Raw genomic sequence first — 20,548 nt, 5'->3', positions numbered from 1 at the left:
GTCAATTATTCGATTGTTTGTTTATTATCAGCTGAGATATATTGCTTTTGAATTGATAACATTGCAGAAGCAGAGGTTTTTATACTGTATCTAAGGTTTGGAATATTGTTTTAACTATTGTGGGATGTTGTGTGTTAGCATTCGAAAATAATACAAAAACGATCCATTATTTTGTTGGGAGGTACAGTATAGTTTGTCTGTTAAGAAAATGTAAGCATTATGAAAATGTATTCACTGACTGCATACTGTGTGAAAACAACATGAAATGCGTGAATGGTATGGCCACAAAAGACCGATGCTGTGCTAACTGTGTTTAGAGTTTTGAAAATGTGTCAACTGAATGGACAAACGCTAGTTAGCGATTGAAAAAAAACTGTAAGCGAAACAAAACCGATAAGTCAGTCAGTCTAACTTTATCAAACGCGTTCACAATAACATTTTGACAGAGCGCCGTGTATCACACAAAATCAATTCGAGGTCCTGAATTATTCCATAAGGCGCTCTGGATTGTAAGGCGCACTGTCTTTTTTCGAGAAAATGAAAGGCTTTTAAGTGCGCCTTATAGTCCGGAAAATACGGTATGTGACAAGCAAAGATTTAGTGTAAACAGTTGAAAAAAAACTTTAAGATTTTCAAAAATGGATTTGTAACATTTTGTGAAAGAGCTCATAATTTGTACCACCCAATACGTTGTTTACAGGTATTATGATGAATTGATAAAGATGACTTATTGCAACAGCATCATGCCGTTTGACAGAAGCACTGTTCATGGCCTGCCGATGTCCACTGTCACGTTTGTGTAGAGCGGGTTCTTCTCGACACTCACAATGCGGTACTGCAGGGAATTGAGACCGTCACTGTTGATGGTTTGTCTAGTGTGTCTTAAGTTGTCTAACCTGCACCAGAAGCAAAGACGACACATCAGGGAACAGTGTGCTTGTGTGTTTTTGTGTGTGTGTGTGTGTGTGTGTGTGTGTGTGTGTGTGTGTGTGTGTGTGTGTGTGTGTGTGTGTGTGTGTGGTGTGATTGCAGTTTGTGCGCACATGTGAATGTGCGTGTGTGTGTGTGTGTGTGTGTGTGTGTGTGTGATTGCAGTTTGTGCGCACATGTGAATGTGTGTGTGTGTGTGTGGTGTGATTGCAGTTTGTGCGCACATGTGAATGTGTGTGTGTGTGTGTGTGGTGTGATTGCAGTTTGTGCGCACATGTGAATGTGTGTGTGTGTGTGTGTGTGTGTGGTGTGATTGCAGTTTGTGCGCACATGTGAATGTGTGTGTGTGTGTGTGTGTGTGTGTGTGTGTGTGTGTGTGTGTGTGTGTGTGTGTGTGTGTGTGTGTGTGTGTGTGTGTGTGGTGTGGTGTGACTGCAGGACTCACCTCTTTGGGTTGAGTTCGTTGTGAGTGTCCCTCTGGTGTTTGATCATACGGCATCTTCCTGTTTGGCTATCAGGCCTGGAGATGGACATGCCCCTCATGGAGAGCCTACAGTGGTGACAAACGGCATGCTTTATTCTGTATTTGTGTGTGTGTGTGTGCTTTGTCTGTTTTGTTAGAAATGTTATTGATGAATGATATTATATATACAGTATATTAGTATTCAAGTGTGTGTTGCAGTTGTGAATATCATGAATGTATTGTGTGTGTATTACAGTTTTTTTCAATTGCTTAAACACATTTTCAAAGCTCTATCTGTTTTTTTCAAAGCTCTACACACAAAGGCAATAATTGCTCAAACAAAATGCAAAAAGTGCCCCAATCTTGCGAAATCAAACGCAGCGTTCAAAATATTTTAAACATATCTCAAAATCAAGCATTTGTCTCACATCATAAACACATTTTCCATAGTATTATAAACTTGTGTCTATCATTCACACTGTTAAATCTAAAGGTCTTTCGTTTTTATTGATTTTTTTAAAAAAAATATATATATATTGCCATATAAGAGTGAAAGTAATATGCAAAAAGAACTCAATCCAATCGATATTGGAACCAATTTCTTTTTTTCTGAATAAATCAGTTGCTGTTGTGAATTCAGTTTTGTACAGCACATACAGGTCCTTCTCAAAAAATTAGCATATTGTGATAAAGTTCATTATTTTCTGTAATGTACTGATAAACATTAGACTTTCATGTATTTTAGATTCATTACACACAACTGAAGTAAGTTCAAGCCTTTTATTGTTTTAATATGGATGATTTTGGCAAAAAAGTATGAAAAACAAACAAAAAAATCTCAAAAAATTAGCATATTTCATCCGACCAATAAAAGAAAAGTATTTTTAATACAAAAAAAGTCAACCTTCAAATAATTATGTTCAGTTATGCACTCAATACTTGGTCGTATGCACTCAATACTTGGTCGGGAATCCTTTTGCAGAAATGACTGATTCAATGCGGTGTGGCATGGAGGCAATCAGCCTGTGGCACTGCTGAGGGCTTATGGAGGCCCAGGATGCTTCGATAGCAGCCTTGAGCTCATCCAGAGTGTTGGGTCTTGCGTCTCTCAACTTTCTCTTCACAATATCCCACAGATTCTCTATGGGGTTCAGGTCAGGAGAGTTGGCAGGCGAATTGAGCACAGTAATACCATGGTCAGTAAACTATTTACCAGTGGTTTTGGCACTGTGAGCAGGTGCCAGGTCGTGCTGAATAATTAAATCTTCATCTCCATAAAGCTTTTCAGCAGATGGAAGCATGAAGTGCTCCAAAATCTCCTGATAGCTAGCTGCATTGACCCTGCCCTTGATAAAACACAGTGGACCAACACCAACAGCTGACATGGCACACCAGACCATCACTGACTGTGGGTACTTGACACTGGACTTCAGGCATTTTGGCATTTCCTTCTCCACAGTCTTCCTCCAGACTCTGGCACCTTGATTTCCGAATGACAAACAAAATTTGCTTTCATCCGAAAAAAGTACTTTGGACTACTGGGCAACAGTCCAGTGCTGCTTCTCTGTAGCCCAGGTCAGGCGCTTCTGCCGCTGTTTCTGGTTCAAAAGTGGCTTGACCTGGGGAATGCGGCACCTGTAGCCCATTTCCTGCACACGCCTGTGCACGGTGGCTCTGGATGTTTGTACTCCAGACTCAGTCCACTGCTTCCGCAGGTCCCCCAAGGTCTGGAATCTGCCCTTCTCCACAATCTTCCTCAGGGTCTGGTCACCTCTTCTCGTTGTCCACCGTTTTCTGCCACACTTTTTCCTTCCCACAGACTTCCCACTGAGGTGCCTTGATACAGCACTCTGGGAACAGCCTATTCGTTCAGAAATGTCTTTCTGTGTCTTACCCTCTTGCTTGAGGGTGTCAATGCCTTCTGGACAGGTCGGCAGTTTTACCCATGATTGCGGTTTTGAGTAATGAACCAGGTTGGGAGTTTTTAAAAGCCTCAGGAATCTTTTGCAGGTGTTTAGAGTTAATTCGTTGATTCAGATGATTAGGTTAATAGCTTGTTTAGAGAACCTTTTCATGATATGCAATTTTTTTTTAGATAGGAATTTTGGGTTTTCATGAGCTGTATACCAAAATCATCAGTATTAAAACAATAAAAGACCTGAAATATTTCAGTTGGTGTGCAATGAATCTAAAATATATGAAAGTTTAATTTTTCTCATTACATTATGGAAAAGAATGAACTTTATCACAATATGCTATTTTTTGTGTGTGTGTGTTAGGTAGGGAATTGTGTGTATTGAATTGCAAAAAGTTAAACGCTACATTAAATTGAAAACTGTGTCAAGGCTCCGTTTTAGTGTATGGTTTTGCTGAATTGATGTAGAGTTGTGAAGTTTGCGTCAAAGGTTTTAGAAATTGTGTGCTACATACAGGATTTGTGTGTAAGCAATAGAAAAAAAGTATTGCAGGAATACACACAGTTCTCAGTGTGTGTGTGTGTGTGTGTGTGTGTGTGTATTCGTGTTCGACTCTGTCTTGTCTACCTTTGGTAGACATCATCGTCTTCTCCTCCCCAGCCCCAGTAGTTGTTGGGGTAGCCGTTGATCTTCGTGAACTGCTCCAGGCTCATTGCCGTCACACCGCCGAAGATCTGAGCGTATGGCAGCCTTGCAAGAGCAAATTCAAGAACAACATATTCAATAGCATATTTTTTTATATTGTTTGACATTTTTAGATGAAATGACCCTCGTTAGTGAAGTGGTAATCTCAAATTTGAAGAGTTCAGATGCAAACACAGTTAATTCCATCTTCAAAAATGTGCAAACTGGGCGTGTGTTTTATTGTCATTTCCAGCTAATTTGAATCAAATTGCCATTTAGTTGTTTTTTTCTTTAAATAAATCAAATCAACATGTCAAGTGATGTCAACTGATATCAACTTAAAAAATAATATACACATATAGCCTATCTATCTACAGTATCTATCTATTAATGCAAGTCTGTCTGTCTGTCTGTGCTACGCATAAGTCTCAAACCACTCATCCGACTGACCTAAAATTTGACTAAAGTCTTACTAATGGCATTCGTGAGTGCAGTGCAAAGTTCGGTGGGTTTTGGACAAAAAATGACAAATACATCGTTAAATTAAGCAAAATACAATTCTACCACTCTCACTCTAACTCTAGCCACTTCCCTTCTCACTCTCACTTACTCCAGCATAGAAAAAAAGGCAAACTCAAGTGTTGCCATTCGTGGAAATGACGTTATTCCCCTAATTAAGACGAGTTGATACATACTTCTCACGTTTCAATGCGTTTACTCACTTACTCAATGGCTCTGGTGCGCGGCACAACTTTTATAGCACTTCGCTAGCCCAATGCATTAATTAGGATCCAAACAGAGATGAAGTTAGAAGCGACCAAACACCTCCATGTATTAAAATACAGTTACACGAGTAGTCACACGACCAAGTATGGTGAGACAAAATAAAACGTGGTGCATTTCTAAGCAGGTAAGAGGGATAACTATATTGTGTGGCGCAGTAATATCCTCACTCTTGCACTTTCAGTTTCACTTTGGAGTGAGGATATTACTGCGCAAAGTCTAATTGCTTCCAATATTATTCCGCCACACAATATAGTTATCCCTTTTGCCTGCTTAGAAATGCACCACAATTTATTTTGTCTCACCATACTTGGTTGTGTGACTACTCATGTAACTGTACTTTAATAGGGAAAACATGGAGGTGTTTGGTCGCTTCTAACTTCATCTCAGTTTGGATCCTAATGACTGCATTAGCTAAGTGCTATCAAAGTTGCGCCGCGCGCCAGAGCCAGTGAGTGCATGAATTGAAACGTGAGAGGTATGTATCAACTTGTCTTAATTAAGCGAATAATGTAGTTTAATATGAAAAAACAGTGAAGTGTTCCTTTAAACAACGGACCGTTTCAAGATTGTTCATCTTGGCTAAACATGCTGAGTCCGACACACATGCACCCATGTTGGTCAGCAGGCTGTTAAAGTAATGTAACGTTGCAGCCACTCTACATCAACAACCGCGGTTGCCTACCGCCCTAGCGGTTCTGTTGCCTGATCAGGTTGCTGATCTTGGAGCAATATGCCGACACACACACATCGGTAGCATTCTGTTAAAATTTGCTGTTAAAACAGCCGCTCTTGACTCTATCTGGACATCGGCTATGGGCATAATAACATTCATTCAAACATCACTTAGTTTCTAAAAATTCATCATGAAATCATTTGCATCTGAACCCTTCAATTTATAATTTTATGATAAAAGCATCAAATTTGATTGAGAAACCGCCAAAGAGGATTTGATCAGGTTGAGAATCATAGGTTCTCCTGGGCTGACAAATGAATTTTATTGGGTGCAAAAGGACAGACTAGCAAAATGACAAACTGTGGAGTGATTTCCTCTGGCTATAGTGCCCATACCACATCTAGGTTCAAGTCTGACTCAGTGATTTCCCAACTCCACCTGTCTCTCCCACTTCCTGTCAATTTCTCCTATCAAATGGAAGGCATACATATAAACGGCCTGCATATACACACACACACAGCCATAAATATTGTATGGGCAATATAATATGGTGTGTGTGTGTGTGTGTGTGTGTATATATATATATATATATATATATGTAAGGGATAATGTATAGAACACCGGTCATTATCGGAAAATAATTCCCGACAGGATGAACTGAACCCTGACGCGCAGCGGAGGGGTTTTGCTTCGTCCTGAAGGGAATTATTTTACGATAATGACCGGCGTTCTATACATTATCGCGCTTATTATACAGCTACTTGCCAAAACGAGAAAAGAAACTTATCTCAATGTGTCTTTAGCAATGACATGGCTACAGTTTCGTGGCTTCCGCAACAACTAGCGGAGTGAACCCGTTGCCATTGGCAGCGGTCATTATACTGTACCTTCGGAGCGTGTTTATGCAAAAATAACTGACCGTAGAGCGTTGGGGAGGCCCATTCATAGTGAATGGGAGCTCCCTCAACATTCTAGAGAGCCATATAATATATATATATATATATATATATATATATATATATATATATGCATGCACACACACACACACACACACACACACTATATTGCCAAAAGTATGGGTCACTTGCCTTGACCTCCCTAGTGACTTAAGTGACATCCCATTCTTAATCCATGATGTAGGTCCACCCTTTGTAGCTACAACAGCTTCAACTTTTCTGGAAAGGCTTTCCAAGGTTTAGGAGTGTGTTTATGGGAATTTTTGGCCATTCTTCCATAAGCGCATTTGTGAGGTCACACACTGATGTTGGACGAGGAGACAAGTCAAGTTCATCCATTCCACACCAAACTCTGAGATCCATGTCTTTATAGACCTTGCTTCGTGCACTGGTGCACAGTCATGTTGGAACAGGAAGTGGCCATCCAAACTGTTCCCACAAAGTTGGGAGCATGGAATTGTCCAAAATCTCTTGGGTAATGCTGTAGCATTCAGAGTTCCTTTCACTGGAACTAAGGATCCAAGCCCAGTTCGGGGATGGCCCCTTCCTGTTCCAACATGACTGTGCACCAGTGCACAAATCGGTCCATAAAAACATGGATGACAGAGTTTTGTGTGGATGACCTTGACTGGCCTGCACAGAGTCCTGACCTCAACCCAATAGAACACCTTTGGGATGAATTGGAGTGGAAAATGAGAGCCAGTCACCTCGTGCAACATCAGTGTGTGACCTCACAAATGCGCTTGGAAGAACGGCCAGAACATCCCATAAACACACACCTAAATAACCCTAAACCTAAACCTATGTGAGTCAAGGCAAGTGACCCAATACTTTTAGCAATATAGTGTATATATGTATGGTGTGTGTGTATGTACTGTATGTATGTATAACTGAATGTGTATATATATACACATATGTACACATATACACACACACACACACACACGAACAATATATATACAGTATATATATATATATATATATATATACAGTATATATATATATATATATATATATATTTCTATACAGTATACTATATATACTGTATATAAATATACTGTATATACGTAAAGGCATTCTGAAAACAAATAGTAGATGCCACACACAAAAAAAAGGAATAATTAGGCAGCAATGGTTCACACTAATCACAATCAGCTAAGGTGAGAACAGCCGTGTTCAGTGAAGTGCAGAGTATTTCAGTAACAGCTATTGCTGAAGCGTCAGCCCTGGTGTGAAGCCCTCCTTGTGTGGAGGAGTACGCAGGTAAAGATGAGCAAGTTTAAAGTTCCTTTTTTGATTTATTATTTCTCTTTCAGTATAGGATGCTCGATTCAATCCTCTCAGAATAGCCTTGAGTATTCCTGATGGACCCAAACAGACAATAGATGTAAGTACAGTTCGCCAAACTGACTCTACATACTGAAACTCAAACTTGTCCAAGGCCACAGAAAGGTGCCTGGGTTGACTGTAGCACTTGTAGAAGTTTCGGTCGTCCATGGGGACGATGTCCACGTCACTGAAGACGAAGCACTCATAGTCAAACTGTTTCTTGGCTTCCACAAAGCCCACGTTCGACAGCTTGCCCCGGTTGAATGTTGTTTCTCCATACTAAAATGACACACACACACACACACACACACACACACACACAGGCATCACACACATACTGTACATGCACAAGACCAAACAAACAAACTGTACATACACACAAATGACTCACTTTGAGGAAGATTTAATACAATGATTCCCAACCAATGTGGCAAAGCAAAGTATTATCAGCAGTTTTTTCTCAATTTGTAATTAATTACTTGATCATCTTCACCTTCTTTGCACACCAGAAGTCATCGCTTACAACACTCTCTAATCTCTCCAATTATTGGTTTCACATTTTTTACAAACTTTTTTAAAAAAATCAAATAGCTCTCTAAGAAAGACTCCAAACTCCATTGGATTAATTGTGGTGAACAAATGGAAAACATTCACAGTTATCTTGCATAATTACTGTATGTCTGTGTGTGAAACACAATTAACAGCAAATCACTCCTTAAACATAAAAGCTACCACCTCTGTGTTGTCATTTCCAAGCATGGGCAAATCCATTATGGACATTTACGCCTGCAAATGTAAAGTCATGCATACCTGATTTTATCAATTTGGCCATTATTTTGGCCATTATTTTGAGTTCTTGGTCTGTTTGGCATGTTAAATGACCCATTTGTTTTTGAAAAGCAGAGACCAGCAACCCATTGACTACAGATGCAATCTACTACCATAGATAAACAAAGGCAACTGGAGCCAACAAAAAAGTGTCAGTTTCACACAAAGATAGAACATCTCAATTGAGAGTGGGTCGGGGTTCACAAGGTTCACTGACTTATGACTTCCAGGGGCGTAACTAGCAGTGAAATTAAACTTAAATAATGTATTAGGAGTTTTTCCACATACAGTCCCTTTCAAAAGAACCAAACTCAGTCCACTAAAATGGGACCAGAGAGTGGATCAAAACAAAAGGGAATCAGTTCATGATGTATTTGCATAATTTGAAAGAGGACTCAGATCTCCTTCTGGTGTGCTTAAACTCTGATGGGGCCACAGTGTTCTTCATGTTCACACTAACTATAGCTTCTCTGTTGGTCTCAGACCAGCTTTGAATTATGGGTTATGTAGCTGCTCTGGGTTAGTTATGTATTTGCATCATCATTCATATTATAAAGTTGAAATAATTATCATAATCCATAATTGGTGGGGTGATTTTGTTTCATAAATAGGTCCACAGATAATGTGAACCGTGCCGTGGACTTCAAAAGGGAACCGAGGTGAGACTACCACCCAAGAACGGCATCAAGTGTGAAAACACCCTTAAACCACCCTTCAATCCAGTGCAGAACTGAACTGAAGAGAATCATATTGCTATGTATCTCAAAGTTCCAGTATGTGAGAAACTTGATGTGCAAAGAATGGCATGGAATGACTTGCTTTATACTTGATGTAGGCCTATTGACACCTTTTTTTATTCAGGGTGTATAGTCCACAGTCTTATAACAACACAACTAGCAAAAGCCTGAACAAGATATAGATCATAACCACTTTGTTAGTCTACTCTTTTTTCTTAATTTCTCTCTGGAAAAACTTGTTTCAGTCAAAGTTGAACATAGGCCTACTAACAGAAGCATCCACCTGTGCACACACCACACACACACACACACACACACACACACACACACACACACACACACACACACACACACACACACACACACACACACACACACACACACACACACCCACACCCACACACACCACCAATGTTGTCTCTATGGCTACAGCTGTGGTGTATTGCACACTAATAAAATATTCTAGAATAGATAACGAGAATAGCACACGGCAGGGTATGAAATAAAGAGTAGGCCTATGCCTTATTTACAGTCACTCAATCGTCTTTTTGGAAGGGGGGAGGGGGAGAGGATTTTTCAGGAGTGAGGATATTACTGCACCAAGTCAAAGTGCTCCCAAGTGCTATTCTGCCATACATTATAGTTCTCCCTTTTACACGCTTAGAAAAGTGTCCCGTTTTATTTTGTGTCACCATACTTGGTCGTGTAACAACTAGCTGTATTCAAATAGGAAAAACGTGGTGGTGTTTGGTTGCTTCTAACTTTAGTTGCTAGGATACGGGGACGTTGGCGAGTCACGCCGCTCCGTCCAGCTTCTCGTTTATGTTTGAATTTTTGTCATAAAATTCATTTATGTCATGTTTTGTTCCGTCTTCGTGTCAAATCTTTTGAGTTCAACGCCACCGACATTTAGCTCGGTTTGTTGCTGGCCTATCGCTTTTTTGAGCCTAAAAAAGTCCGTCCCACAACATCGATGCCAACTGAACGGTAGATGGACTGCCTACCTGTGTCGATAACGGCATTCTGAGTGCACTACGACGAGGGCGGCCTTCTCAGCTTCTGGCCCTAAGGCTTCAATCGGGACAGCTCTAAACTCGTGAAACATGTTGACCTTGATGACCACCTTGATGACTGTAATTCTCTGTTAGCTGGCCTACCTGTTTGCGTATTAAGACCACTACAGTTGATTCAGAATGCTGCAGCACGACTGGTCTTCAATCAGCCAAAGAGGACACATGTAACCCCTCTCCTAGTTACTCTCCACTGGCTCCCATAGTAGCCAGAATTAAATTTAAATCTCTCACTCTGGCCTATAGGACACTGACTGGATCTGCTCCTAGCTACTTCAGTTCTTTGATCAAGATGTACATTCCCAACCGGCCATTGCGATCTTCTGAGGAGCGTCTGTTATGTCGACAAACCATACATGCTAGGTCAAACTGTAGATCCTATTCTTCAGTGGTTCCGTGTTGGTGGAATGAGTTGCCCAGTGCTCTCCGTTCCAGCAACAGTTTTGGATCTTTTAAGAGGGGTCTTAAGGCATATTTGTTTAATATGCACTTAGTCTTTTGAGCGTTTGTTATGTGTTATGGTTTGTATAATAGTATTGTTTTGTTATAATTTGTCCATTGTTAGAATTTGACATTTATTCTGCTATTGTCCTTAAATTGAGCCATACCATGCTATAGTCATTGTTATTATATAATTAACTGAGTGACTTATTTGATTGCTATTCTCATTTCATTGTTTTATTTCTCATTAGGTTAGTGCTTAAATGATTGTTTTATTGATAATATTGATATTCTCCCTATTTTGTAATTGTTCACTGTTATTCAATTTGTATTGTTATTTATTTGTATGTCGCTTTGGACAAAGGCGTCTGCTAAATAACCATAACCATAACCATAACCATAACCACCACCAGCGTTCTGGATGAGGATGTGTGCAGTGGTACTGACATGCTAGCAGGTTGGACTGCTGCTTGGACTTGCATTGGCCAAGATAGGAGAGGCTGCTCGGGTCAAATGATCTGTTTCGGAGCTCTCTTTGGGTCTAGCAGCCTAGGTGGGACTGGTGAAGGATTCAATAGGCGTGTTTCCACTATCGGAACCAGGGTGGGAATTTCGTCATTTTAGGGGCAAGGCCATTTGGCCTTCCCCTTCTTTTTTTTTTTAGGGGCACCAAGGCCACATCATAGGGCACAAAGGCCACTGAGTAAAATTCGATGGTTTTACATTTCAGGGTTATCTCGACACAAATACATAGACCCGCTAGCCGCTGTAGGCTTTGAGAAACACTAATACAGCCTCAAACTTCTTTAAGTTGAGGCCCAATCATGGCAGACTTTTTCAGAGATACTTCTGAAAACAACAGCAAATAGTGTACCATAGAGTGCCATTGTTTTGGGATGTTTCCCTCATGGAAGCATCATAAGCCGTTTTCAGACAGGTTTCTGCACATTCTGTGATAATTACCTGCCACAAATCAAATACGGGACGATTCCATATCATACTGAATGGTTGGCAACCCTAAGTCAGGGGCATAAAGGCCACTGTGGCCTTATGATGGGTTTTTTTTCAGGGGGCATCAAGGCCAAAGTGTAGGGCAACGGCGGCCATGGCCTCATGGCCTTGGTATAATTCCCACCCTGATCGGAACTATCGGGCCGTTTTTCAGGGACTTCGCCGTGTGCGCGTCTCCACTGACCGGGCCGTTCCGACAGGGCCGTCTTCAGGGCCATTTACAGGAACTAAAGAAGTACCTGATGGAGGGTAGGTACTAAAAACGGCCCGGTAGAGTCGCTGGGCGGTACTAGTGGCTACCTCGCGCAGATTGGTTGTCGCAGTGACATCAGCAGATCATGACAAACCTTGAAATTTAAGTGAGGACTGAGGAGTTGCTAGAGGATTTTTTTCACAACATGAGAAGCAGAAGACGATCTACTTGACTCTACTCGTCAAAAGAACTCTTCTAGTCCATCCAGTCTCCTAGTCAAAAGAGAGCTTTTCGCTGTTGTCCTTGCTTGTGTGATGCCAATAAAACTCACTTTCCAACACGTAATACTTTTACACTTTGCCTGTAAACTGAGCTAGCTAGCACAGTACATATAGAAAGTTAATGGCAAGGGCTAGTTTGCTAGCTAGAAAGCTAGGACTGTGGTTAAACGTGTATGTTGTTACAAACTAACCTCATTGCTTGTGTGTGATACCAATAAGACACACTTTCAGACACAATAAACCATTTAATTTAGCCTGTTAACCGACCTGGCTAGCTAACTTTTGCACCGTAGCCTAATGAGAGATGTTTGCTAGCTAGATAGCTAGCGGTTTCGTACACGCAACCTAAGCCTACAAGCTGTTTACAGCTCCTCTAGTCACGGTAAAATTTCATGTTTGGTATATAGTTAATCTAGATACACTTATGATGTGGGTGCTTGCGTTTCTTTACGAATCTGCAGTCTTAGTTGGTATAGAAATGACTTGGTCATGTGACAGCTATATCAAAACGAGTAAACGGACGTGATTTGATGACGGTGTCGCGAGGTCCATAGAGGGCCATCACCGTAATGGAGACACAACGTCTGAGAGGACCAGGCCAGTCGCGGCCCGGTCAAAAGTACCTTCCCCCAAAATAGTCCCAGAGCCAGGGTAAAGGAAACACGCCTATTGTTGCGTTCATGTTAGGCAAAGCGCCAAACATGGCCTTTTGGAGTGTTTTGTTGTCTATGTGAAGCGTTTGTTCATCTGTATGTTTCCTAAATGTTTGTGTACGGGTACGCTGGCGAATACGCCACTCCGTCCAGCATTTGGTTTTTGTTTGTCTGCAGCGCTTTGGGTGTGCACTTTGTGCACAAAAAATGAGATTTATAAATAAAACTAGAAATGCAACTCCAAGGAATTACCAGTGCATGAAAATGCAAAAAAATGTATAGATAGATCATGTAGATATGGTTACTAAGGTGTAGCTAGGGTAAACATGGTGGTTGCATAGTTTAAAGAGATTTGATAGTGTCAAGGTAGACATTTTAAAGCTTAAACATTCCTGTTCTAACTTAACTAATGATTTCTAATAGGTATTCTAAAATGTGAACTATGCTAACAATGATAACCAGGTTGATTGGTTTACTTGGCTAATGATTTCTAACAGTTATTGTAAAAATGTTAGCTACGTTAACAATGCTAACCAGGTTGATAAGCTAATTTAGGTGATGATTTCTAACAGTAATGCTAAAAATGCTAATTATGCTAGCAATGCTAACTATGCTAATCATGCTAACCAAGTTGATTAGCTAACTTAGCTCATCAGTTTTAACAGTTATGCTAAAAATGCTAACTATGCCAACAATGCTAACTATGCTAACAATGCAATCCAGGTTGATTAGCTAACTTAGCTAATCATTTTTAACAGTTATGCTAAAAATGCTAACTATGCCAACAATGGTAACTATGCTAACAATGCAATCCAGGTTGATTAGCTAACTTAGCTAATCATTTTTAGCAGTTATGTTAAAAATGCTAACTATGCTAACAATGCTAACAATGCTAACTATGCTAACTAGCTAACTTGCTACTGAGGACTTTTATTTTGAAACATTTGTTGATAGGGTATCCATGGCTGCCACTATCAGGAATAAAGAAGTTACTGTAGTAAAATCATGTTGGTTGCTATGGAAACGGTCATAAACGCTTAATTTTGATGGTTGCTATGTTGGTTGCCAGGTACATGGAGGTCTCATGTAGTTGACTGGAGGCATAGTTGATGATAACTGACAGTTGGAATGGTTGAACAGTTAAATAGTTGAGTAGTTTCAATGGTTAAATGATTTAATAGTGTATTATTGCAGTGAGGACTTTTATTTTGAAACAGTTGTGGACAGAGGAAACAGTTAACAGGATATGTAGTCTTCTGAGAGACTGCATGCTTAAAGCCAGAGAAACTGACAGTTGGCTGCAGGTGGCTGACCAGCTGGCGTAAGATTCTAATTGCTGCCGTGATGTCATAATGAGCAATGTTAAGTCTATGGGGGAAATTGTAATAGTTTTTAATTTATAGTTTAAAAAGTATAAAAGTTACAAAGTTGAAAAATACAAAGCCCACATCGTGTAAGTAAGACCTACGCAACAAAGTTTGAATGAAGTTTCTACGTTAAACGGTTCAAGCTGCATTAAGTGCGTTAGAAGAAGAACTAGAAATGCAATTCCAAGGAATTACCAGTGCATGAAAATGCAAAAAAAGATAGATAATGTAGATATGGTTACTAAGGTGTAGCTAGGGTAAACATGGTGGTTGCGTAGTTTACAGAGAGTTGATAGTGTGCAGGTAGACAGTTTAAAGCTGAAACATTCCAGTTCTAACTTAACTAATGATTTCTATTCATGTTAAAATGTTGATTAGCTAACTTAGCTAATGATTTCTAGCAGTTGTGCTAAAAATGCTAATTATGCTAGCAATGCTAACTTTACTAACAATGCTAACCAGGTTGATTAGCTAACTTAACCGATGATTTCTAGCAGTAATGCTAAAAATGCTAACTATGCTAACAATGCTAGATTTGCTAACTATGCTAACCAGGTTGATTAGCTAACTTAGTTGATGATTTTTTGCAGTTATACTAAAAATACTAACAATGCTAACCATGCTAACTAGATAACTTGCTAGTGAGGACTTTAATTTTGAAATATTTGTTGCTAGGGTATCCATGGTGGGCACTATCAGGAAACAAGAAGTTACTGCAGTATAATCATGTTGGTTGCTATGGAAACGGTCATAAACGCTTAATTTTAATGGTTGCTATGTTGGTTGCTAGGTACATGGAGGTTTCATGTAGTTGACTGGAGGCATAGTTGATGATAACTGACAGTTGGAATGGTTGAACAGTTAAATACTTGAGTAGTTTCAATGGTTAAATGATTTAATAGTGTATTATTGCAGTGAGGACTTTTATTTTGAAACAGTTGTGGACAGAGGAAACAGTTAACAGGATATGTAGTCTTCAGAGAGATTGTATGCTTAAAGCCAGAGAAACTGACAGTTGATACAGGTGTAATCAATTTAACTGGCTAGTCTTAAGAGAGCCAGAGTGTATCCTTAAAGCCTGATACAGAGTAAATAATTTAAAAGTTGAATGTAGATAGTCTAATTAATGTTGATAGACAGAGAGTTTAATGGATGTTGATAGACAGTTTAATGGGTGGATGAGTGAATGGTCTGAAGAAGATGAATGGATAGAAAGTTGGATGGAATGTGCCTTATATTCTTGTAGAATGGAGAGACACAGCTCTCTACTGAGAGTAGTGGATACAGATACAGGTGTAATCAATTTAACTGGCTAGTCTTAAGAGAGCCAGAGTGTAGAGATACCTGAGCCTGAGACAGAGTAGATTGTTTAAAAGTTGAATGTAGATCGTCTAATTGATGTTGATAGGCAGATTGTTTAGAATGGGTGGATGAGTGAATGGTTTGAAGAAGATGAATGGATAGAAAGTTGGATGGAATTAGGAAGACTTATGTTGATACAGTTGATACAGGGAACAGAAAATGTAGTCTCAAGAGCCTGAGAGAGAGAGAGAGAGAGCTGCTGCACCTGGACTGGCCACCTGGCGTAACATTCTAATTGCTGCCGTGATGTCATAATGAGCAATGTTAAGTCTATGGGGACATTTTTAATAGTTTTTAATTTATAGTTTAAAAAGTATAAAAGTTACAAAGTTGAAAAATACATTGCACAGGTCTCCTTAGTAAGACCTACGTAGCAAAGTTTGAATCAAGTTTCTACGTTAAACGGTTCAAGCTGAATTGCGAGCGTTAGAAGAAGTTGGAATAATAAGAAACCTAGGAAGAACAATATAGTGCATTTTCATGCACTATAATAATAAAATGCCTAGGAAGAACAGTACAGTGCATTTTCATGCACTGTAATGACTTGACTTGACTAACTTCATCTCTGTTTGGATCCTAATGAATGAACTGGGCTAAGCTAGTGATAACAAAGTGCCACTGCACCAGGAAGATTGAGTGCACGCATTGAGTGCTACAGGTACGAGTCAACTCGTCATAATTAAGCAAATAACACAGTTTAATATGAAAAAACGGTGGAGTGTTCCTTTTTAATGCCCTGTACAGACTACACAACCTTTTTGTCTTTCATGATTATCTTTTACGATTGACCATGTCAGACTAGGCGATCAGAGAACCACAAAATCGTGCAGCGTCGTGGCCGCAAGAGTGGCCACATTACAAGATCATCTATCGTAGCCTTCTCGTTGTGTATCATCACAGTGTCAGTGTCAACACGGGAGTCGTAGGAGATTCCCCCAAAATTCTGACTTTTGGTCGTAACGTTGTAGAATATCGCAGACAATAAATCGCAGGTCGTTGAACATTACATTGCAGATTACAAGACACTTCCTCCTTCGAACGTCGTTCCCGACTTGGAATCTTCGGACCCGACAATGGAAATTTGTCGGCCATGACACAATCGTGGCAAAATCAGGCTGAAATCGTGTAGTCTGCACAGGCCATAACACTGCTACATTAGCCAACATCACAGAACCAAGAGAGCGCCCCAGAGGCGGATAGGCTACTCATATATAGAATGGCAAAACGAGAAAACTAATATACTGTATCTGTGTTCAAACCACCACAACAGCCATACACAGTAGTTTTGTATAACAGTGGTGTCCAGTTGGTAGAGCTGTGCAGCATGACATTACATATATAAGTGTATATACTTTTTTGATCCCGTGAGGGAAATTCGGTCTCTGTATTAATCCCAATTCGTGAATTAGTGAACACACACAGCACGCAGTGAATACACAGTATGTTGAAGCACACATTAACCCAGAGCAGTGAGCTGCCTCCCCGACAGTGGCAGTTAAACATAATGCAGGTTACATAAAACGCCAAGCTCTTTACCTGGTTGATGACGTAGACGCCGTATTCCTGCTGCTGTCTCTGCAGGATGGGGTGGAGGTAGTGGAGCCAGTACCTGAGGTGGGACTCACGGTCTCTGAAGGGGATGATGATGGCCACCTTCTGCCGGGCGATGCAGTCTCTGGGCCTCCAGTGACCCCCTTCCTCGACATCAGGATTGTTTTTCTGCACCGCCTCTAAACTTATTGGGTGTGTGAAATTTATGCTCAACGGACCAACTAGCAGAGAGATAGAGAGAGAGAAATATCCTACTTTAGTTAATTTTATAATTACAAAGTATTTTCCACTGACAAACATATCCAAATAGGCCATTTTGATTAAATTATTACATTTGAGTTATTCATTTTTTTACCAAGGGGTTTGTTTTTCTTATCCAACAGAGATTGTGTTTTGTTTTCGGCACCCACAGGTTGTTTTGTTGTGTTGGTCCTTTGGTTGGGCATTCAGGCGTACTTCCAGCACATGTGGTACCCTGGAGGAGGGCTGGTACAATCTTGAGTACAACATCTGGTACCCTGAAGGATGGCTGTTACAATCTTGGGTACAACATGCCGCACCCAGAAGGAGGGCTTCTACGATCTTTGGGACAACATGCAACACCCTGAAGGAGGGCTGTTACGATCTTGGGTACAACATGCAACACCCTGAAGGAGGGCTGTTACGATCTTGGGTACAACATGCGATACCCTGAAGGAGGGCTTTTACGGTCTTGGGTACAACATGCGATACCCTGACAGAGGGCTTTTACGGTCTTGGGTACAACATGCGATACCCTGACAGAGGGCTTTTACGGTCTTGGGTACGACATGCGGCACATTTTGTTACAGTCACCAGCCAACTGTGCTGTGTTGTGTCCTGCGTTATATTGTGTAATGTTGCACGGGATTGGTAGGTTAGTTATTGGCCACTGTGGGGAAATCTCCTGCCTAGAGATGGCTAGTAAACATCTAACAAAAAATAAAATAAAATCTAGAACCTGTAATGTGTACCTCAGAGCATGGTAAACAAACCGGATATATCTGGAGGTAAAAGCCATGGTTAGAACCAAATCCATTTTTTTTCAAATCTTATGGCCACTGAAAAATCCAAGGTCTATTATTACCTCCGCCAAGGAGGTTTCATCTGGGTTTGTTTGTCTGTCTGTTTGTTCTCAAGATAACTAAAAAAGTTATGGATGGATTTCGATGAAATTTTCAGGTAAGGTCTGAAATGACCCAAGGAAGAAACATTTTGGGAGTGATCCCTATCACCATCTGGATGCAGGAGCAGTTAGACTATGTGTTCGCTTGGCGGAGTTTTGCGCTCTCTGAGTGCTTTTCCAGTTACCACATTTACATTATCAAATGTTATTTTGAGGTATTAAAAAAAACATTGTTGTTTTAGAATTTCTAAGGGGCGATTTGGTGTTTTTAGGCTAGGCGTATAGTTGCTTGCTGAATATAAGAAAAAATATAAAATCCACAACGACATTATTCATCTTACATTATGTATTTGAGCTATAGTTTTATAGATTAAATACAAATTTACGTTTACTTTTCTAAAATAACCTCATTATTACTTGATAAGGTTGTGTATTCATGATATGTTTACATTTATGAAGCATGCATCTACCTATAGATTGTGAATCGTGAATCTGTTGCAATATACCATTTCACCGCTGATGGGATCATTTCTCTAAAAAATTAACCTAAGAAATCCACAGTGTAGCTTTAATGTATTTACAGTTTTTGCCCATTGCTTGAACACTATAGACCCATGCTTAAACTAAAGTATCACAACTTGAAGTTTTGTTGCAATATCTCAAACACATGTACCTATACCTTAAACAAAAGTGCTGCTTTGCACTCTAGTTTCAATTCTGCAACACACTTACTCCTTTATGCAACACACTTGGTCCAGCATACTACTCTCTATGTCATACATAGACACTTCGTTCAAAAATGAAATCTCAGAGTACCATTTGTTAAACACATATATCCAAAATACAAAACACATCGGGTAATTGCAACCTCTCAAATACACACCTGAACACACTTACTTGCAAAACTGAACACCAATCAGCCATCTACAAAAAGCCCTCAGTTTTGCCATTGGAAATGGTGATGTGAATGGTATATTTCCCAGTGTTGTGTCATGTTTACATGTGTTTAGAGTTTTGGCACAATGAGCGAAGTTTTGCAACAGGTATTCAAGCAAATATGTTTTATATAAAGTAGACTAGTGTGTTCCTCCTGATCTGAAAATGTATGCATATGATGAAAGTGTGTTTCATTTTGTCACCAGAGTTATATTTTGACAAGGGATTGTTAGGTTTTGATAGCAGAGTTTAGGTACTGATAGTAGAGTTTCAATTTTGCATAGATGTGAAAGGTATATTTCCTAGTGTTGTGTTATGTTTACTTGTGTGTAGAGTTTTGGCACAGTGAGTGAAGTTTTGCCAAATGTGTTCAAGCAACGGGCAAAAACTGTAATGTATTGATTCGACTCTTCTGAAGTACGGGGAGGAGGAAGAGGAGGAAGGAGGCATGGTCCCTATAAAGTTGACTTTTGAACACTTACCCAAATGTGGAGGAGTTTCCGGACAAATCAAGCTCTTCTCCATTGACGCGCTGGGTGTGTATGTAACTGTTTCTGACGGCATGTTGTCCATGCTCCTGTTTTCTGGCAGCCTGGTGATGTTTAACAGTGCCATGTTGATAAATGGCATAAACGACAAGGTCTCCTTGGTGTACAGGATGTAGACTAAGGCCAAGAGCAGTTGGACGGCCCCGAGCACCGTGACAAGGGCACAGAGCCGCCTGAAGCAACCTGCCGAAAAAGTCACACCTGCCATATCTAGTTAAGCCGCGGAGTAACCAAATAAGGAGGTAAATTAGCCTACATAAACATGAACGTGTCGTTGTTCCTTGGACTCAAGTCCCAGTCACTGTCGACTTTCTCGACTTCTGCACTTGTGGGAAACACTTGTGGGGCTCTCTGTTCCTGTGTGTGAGAGAGAGAGAGAGGGAGGGAGAGAGAGAGATTGAATGTATTCACCTGCATTTTAGGGGTAAAGGCAGGTGGGGCTTGCCACAAGCATACATGTCACATGCATAGACATACACGTCAAAAGTACACACAGGTATACAGACACACACACACACACACATGCACATATGCTCTCACACACACACTCTCTCCATCTCTGTCAATTCATCATAATGCCTGGAAACAACTTACGGGGTGCTATTTTTCTAATTTGTTTGCATTTATAGCATGACATACAAATTTGCAGAACCATAAAGAGTACTTGTTATTTCAGCAAACATTAAATA

The 20,548-nt window shown here is 40.2% G+C and overlaps 1 protein-coding gene across 1 annotated transcript; it reads right to left on the bottom strand.

Annotated features, from left to right (window-relative positions):
- Positions 1-766: 766 nt before the first annotated feature.
- LOC134077621 (beta-1,4-galactosyltransferase 1-like) lies at positions 767-20,067 on the bottom strand. The gene is made up of 6 exons (XM_062533326.1): positions 19,794-20,067; positions 17,217-17,452; positions 7,829-8,016; positions 3,937-4,059; positions 1,376-1,480; positions 767-896 (listed from the first exon to the last, which is right to left on the bottom strand). The coding sequence occupies exons 1-6, from the start codon at positions 20,065-20,067 to the stop codon at positions 767-769; spliced, it is 1,056 nt and encodes a 351-aa protein (XP_062389310.1).
- Between the last annotated feature and the right edge of the window lie 481 nt (positions 20,068-20,548).

The sequence above is a fragment of the Sardina pilchardus genome, chromosome 1 (assembly GCF_963854185.1).
Source record: "Sardina pilchardus chromosome 1, fSarPil1.1, whole genome shotgun sequence".
NCBI lineage: Eukaryota > Metazoa > Chordata > Actinopteri > Clupeiformes > Clupeidae > Sardina > Sardina pilchardus.
Note: the sequence above shows the minus strand (reverse complement) of the source record. Positions and strands in the feature narration are given on the sequence as shown.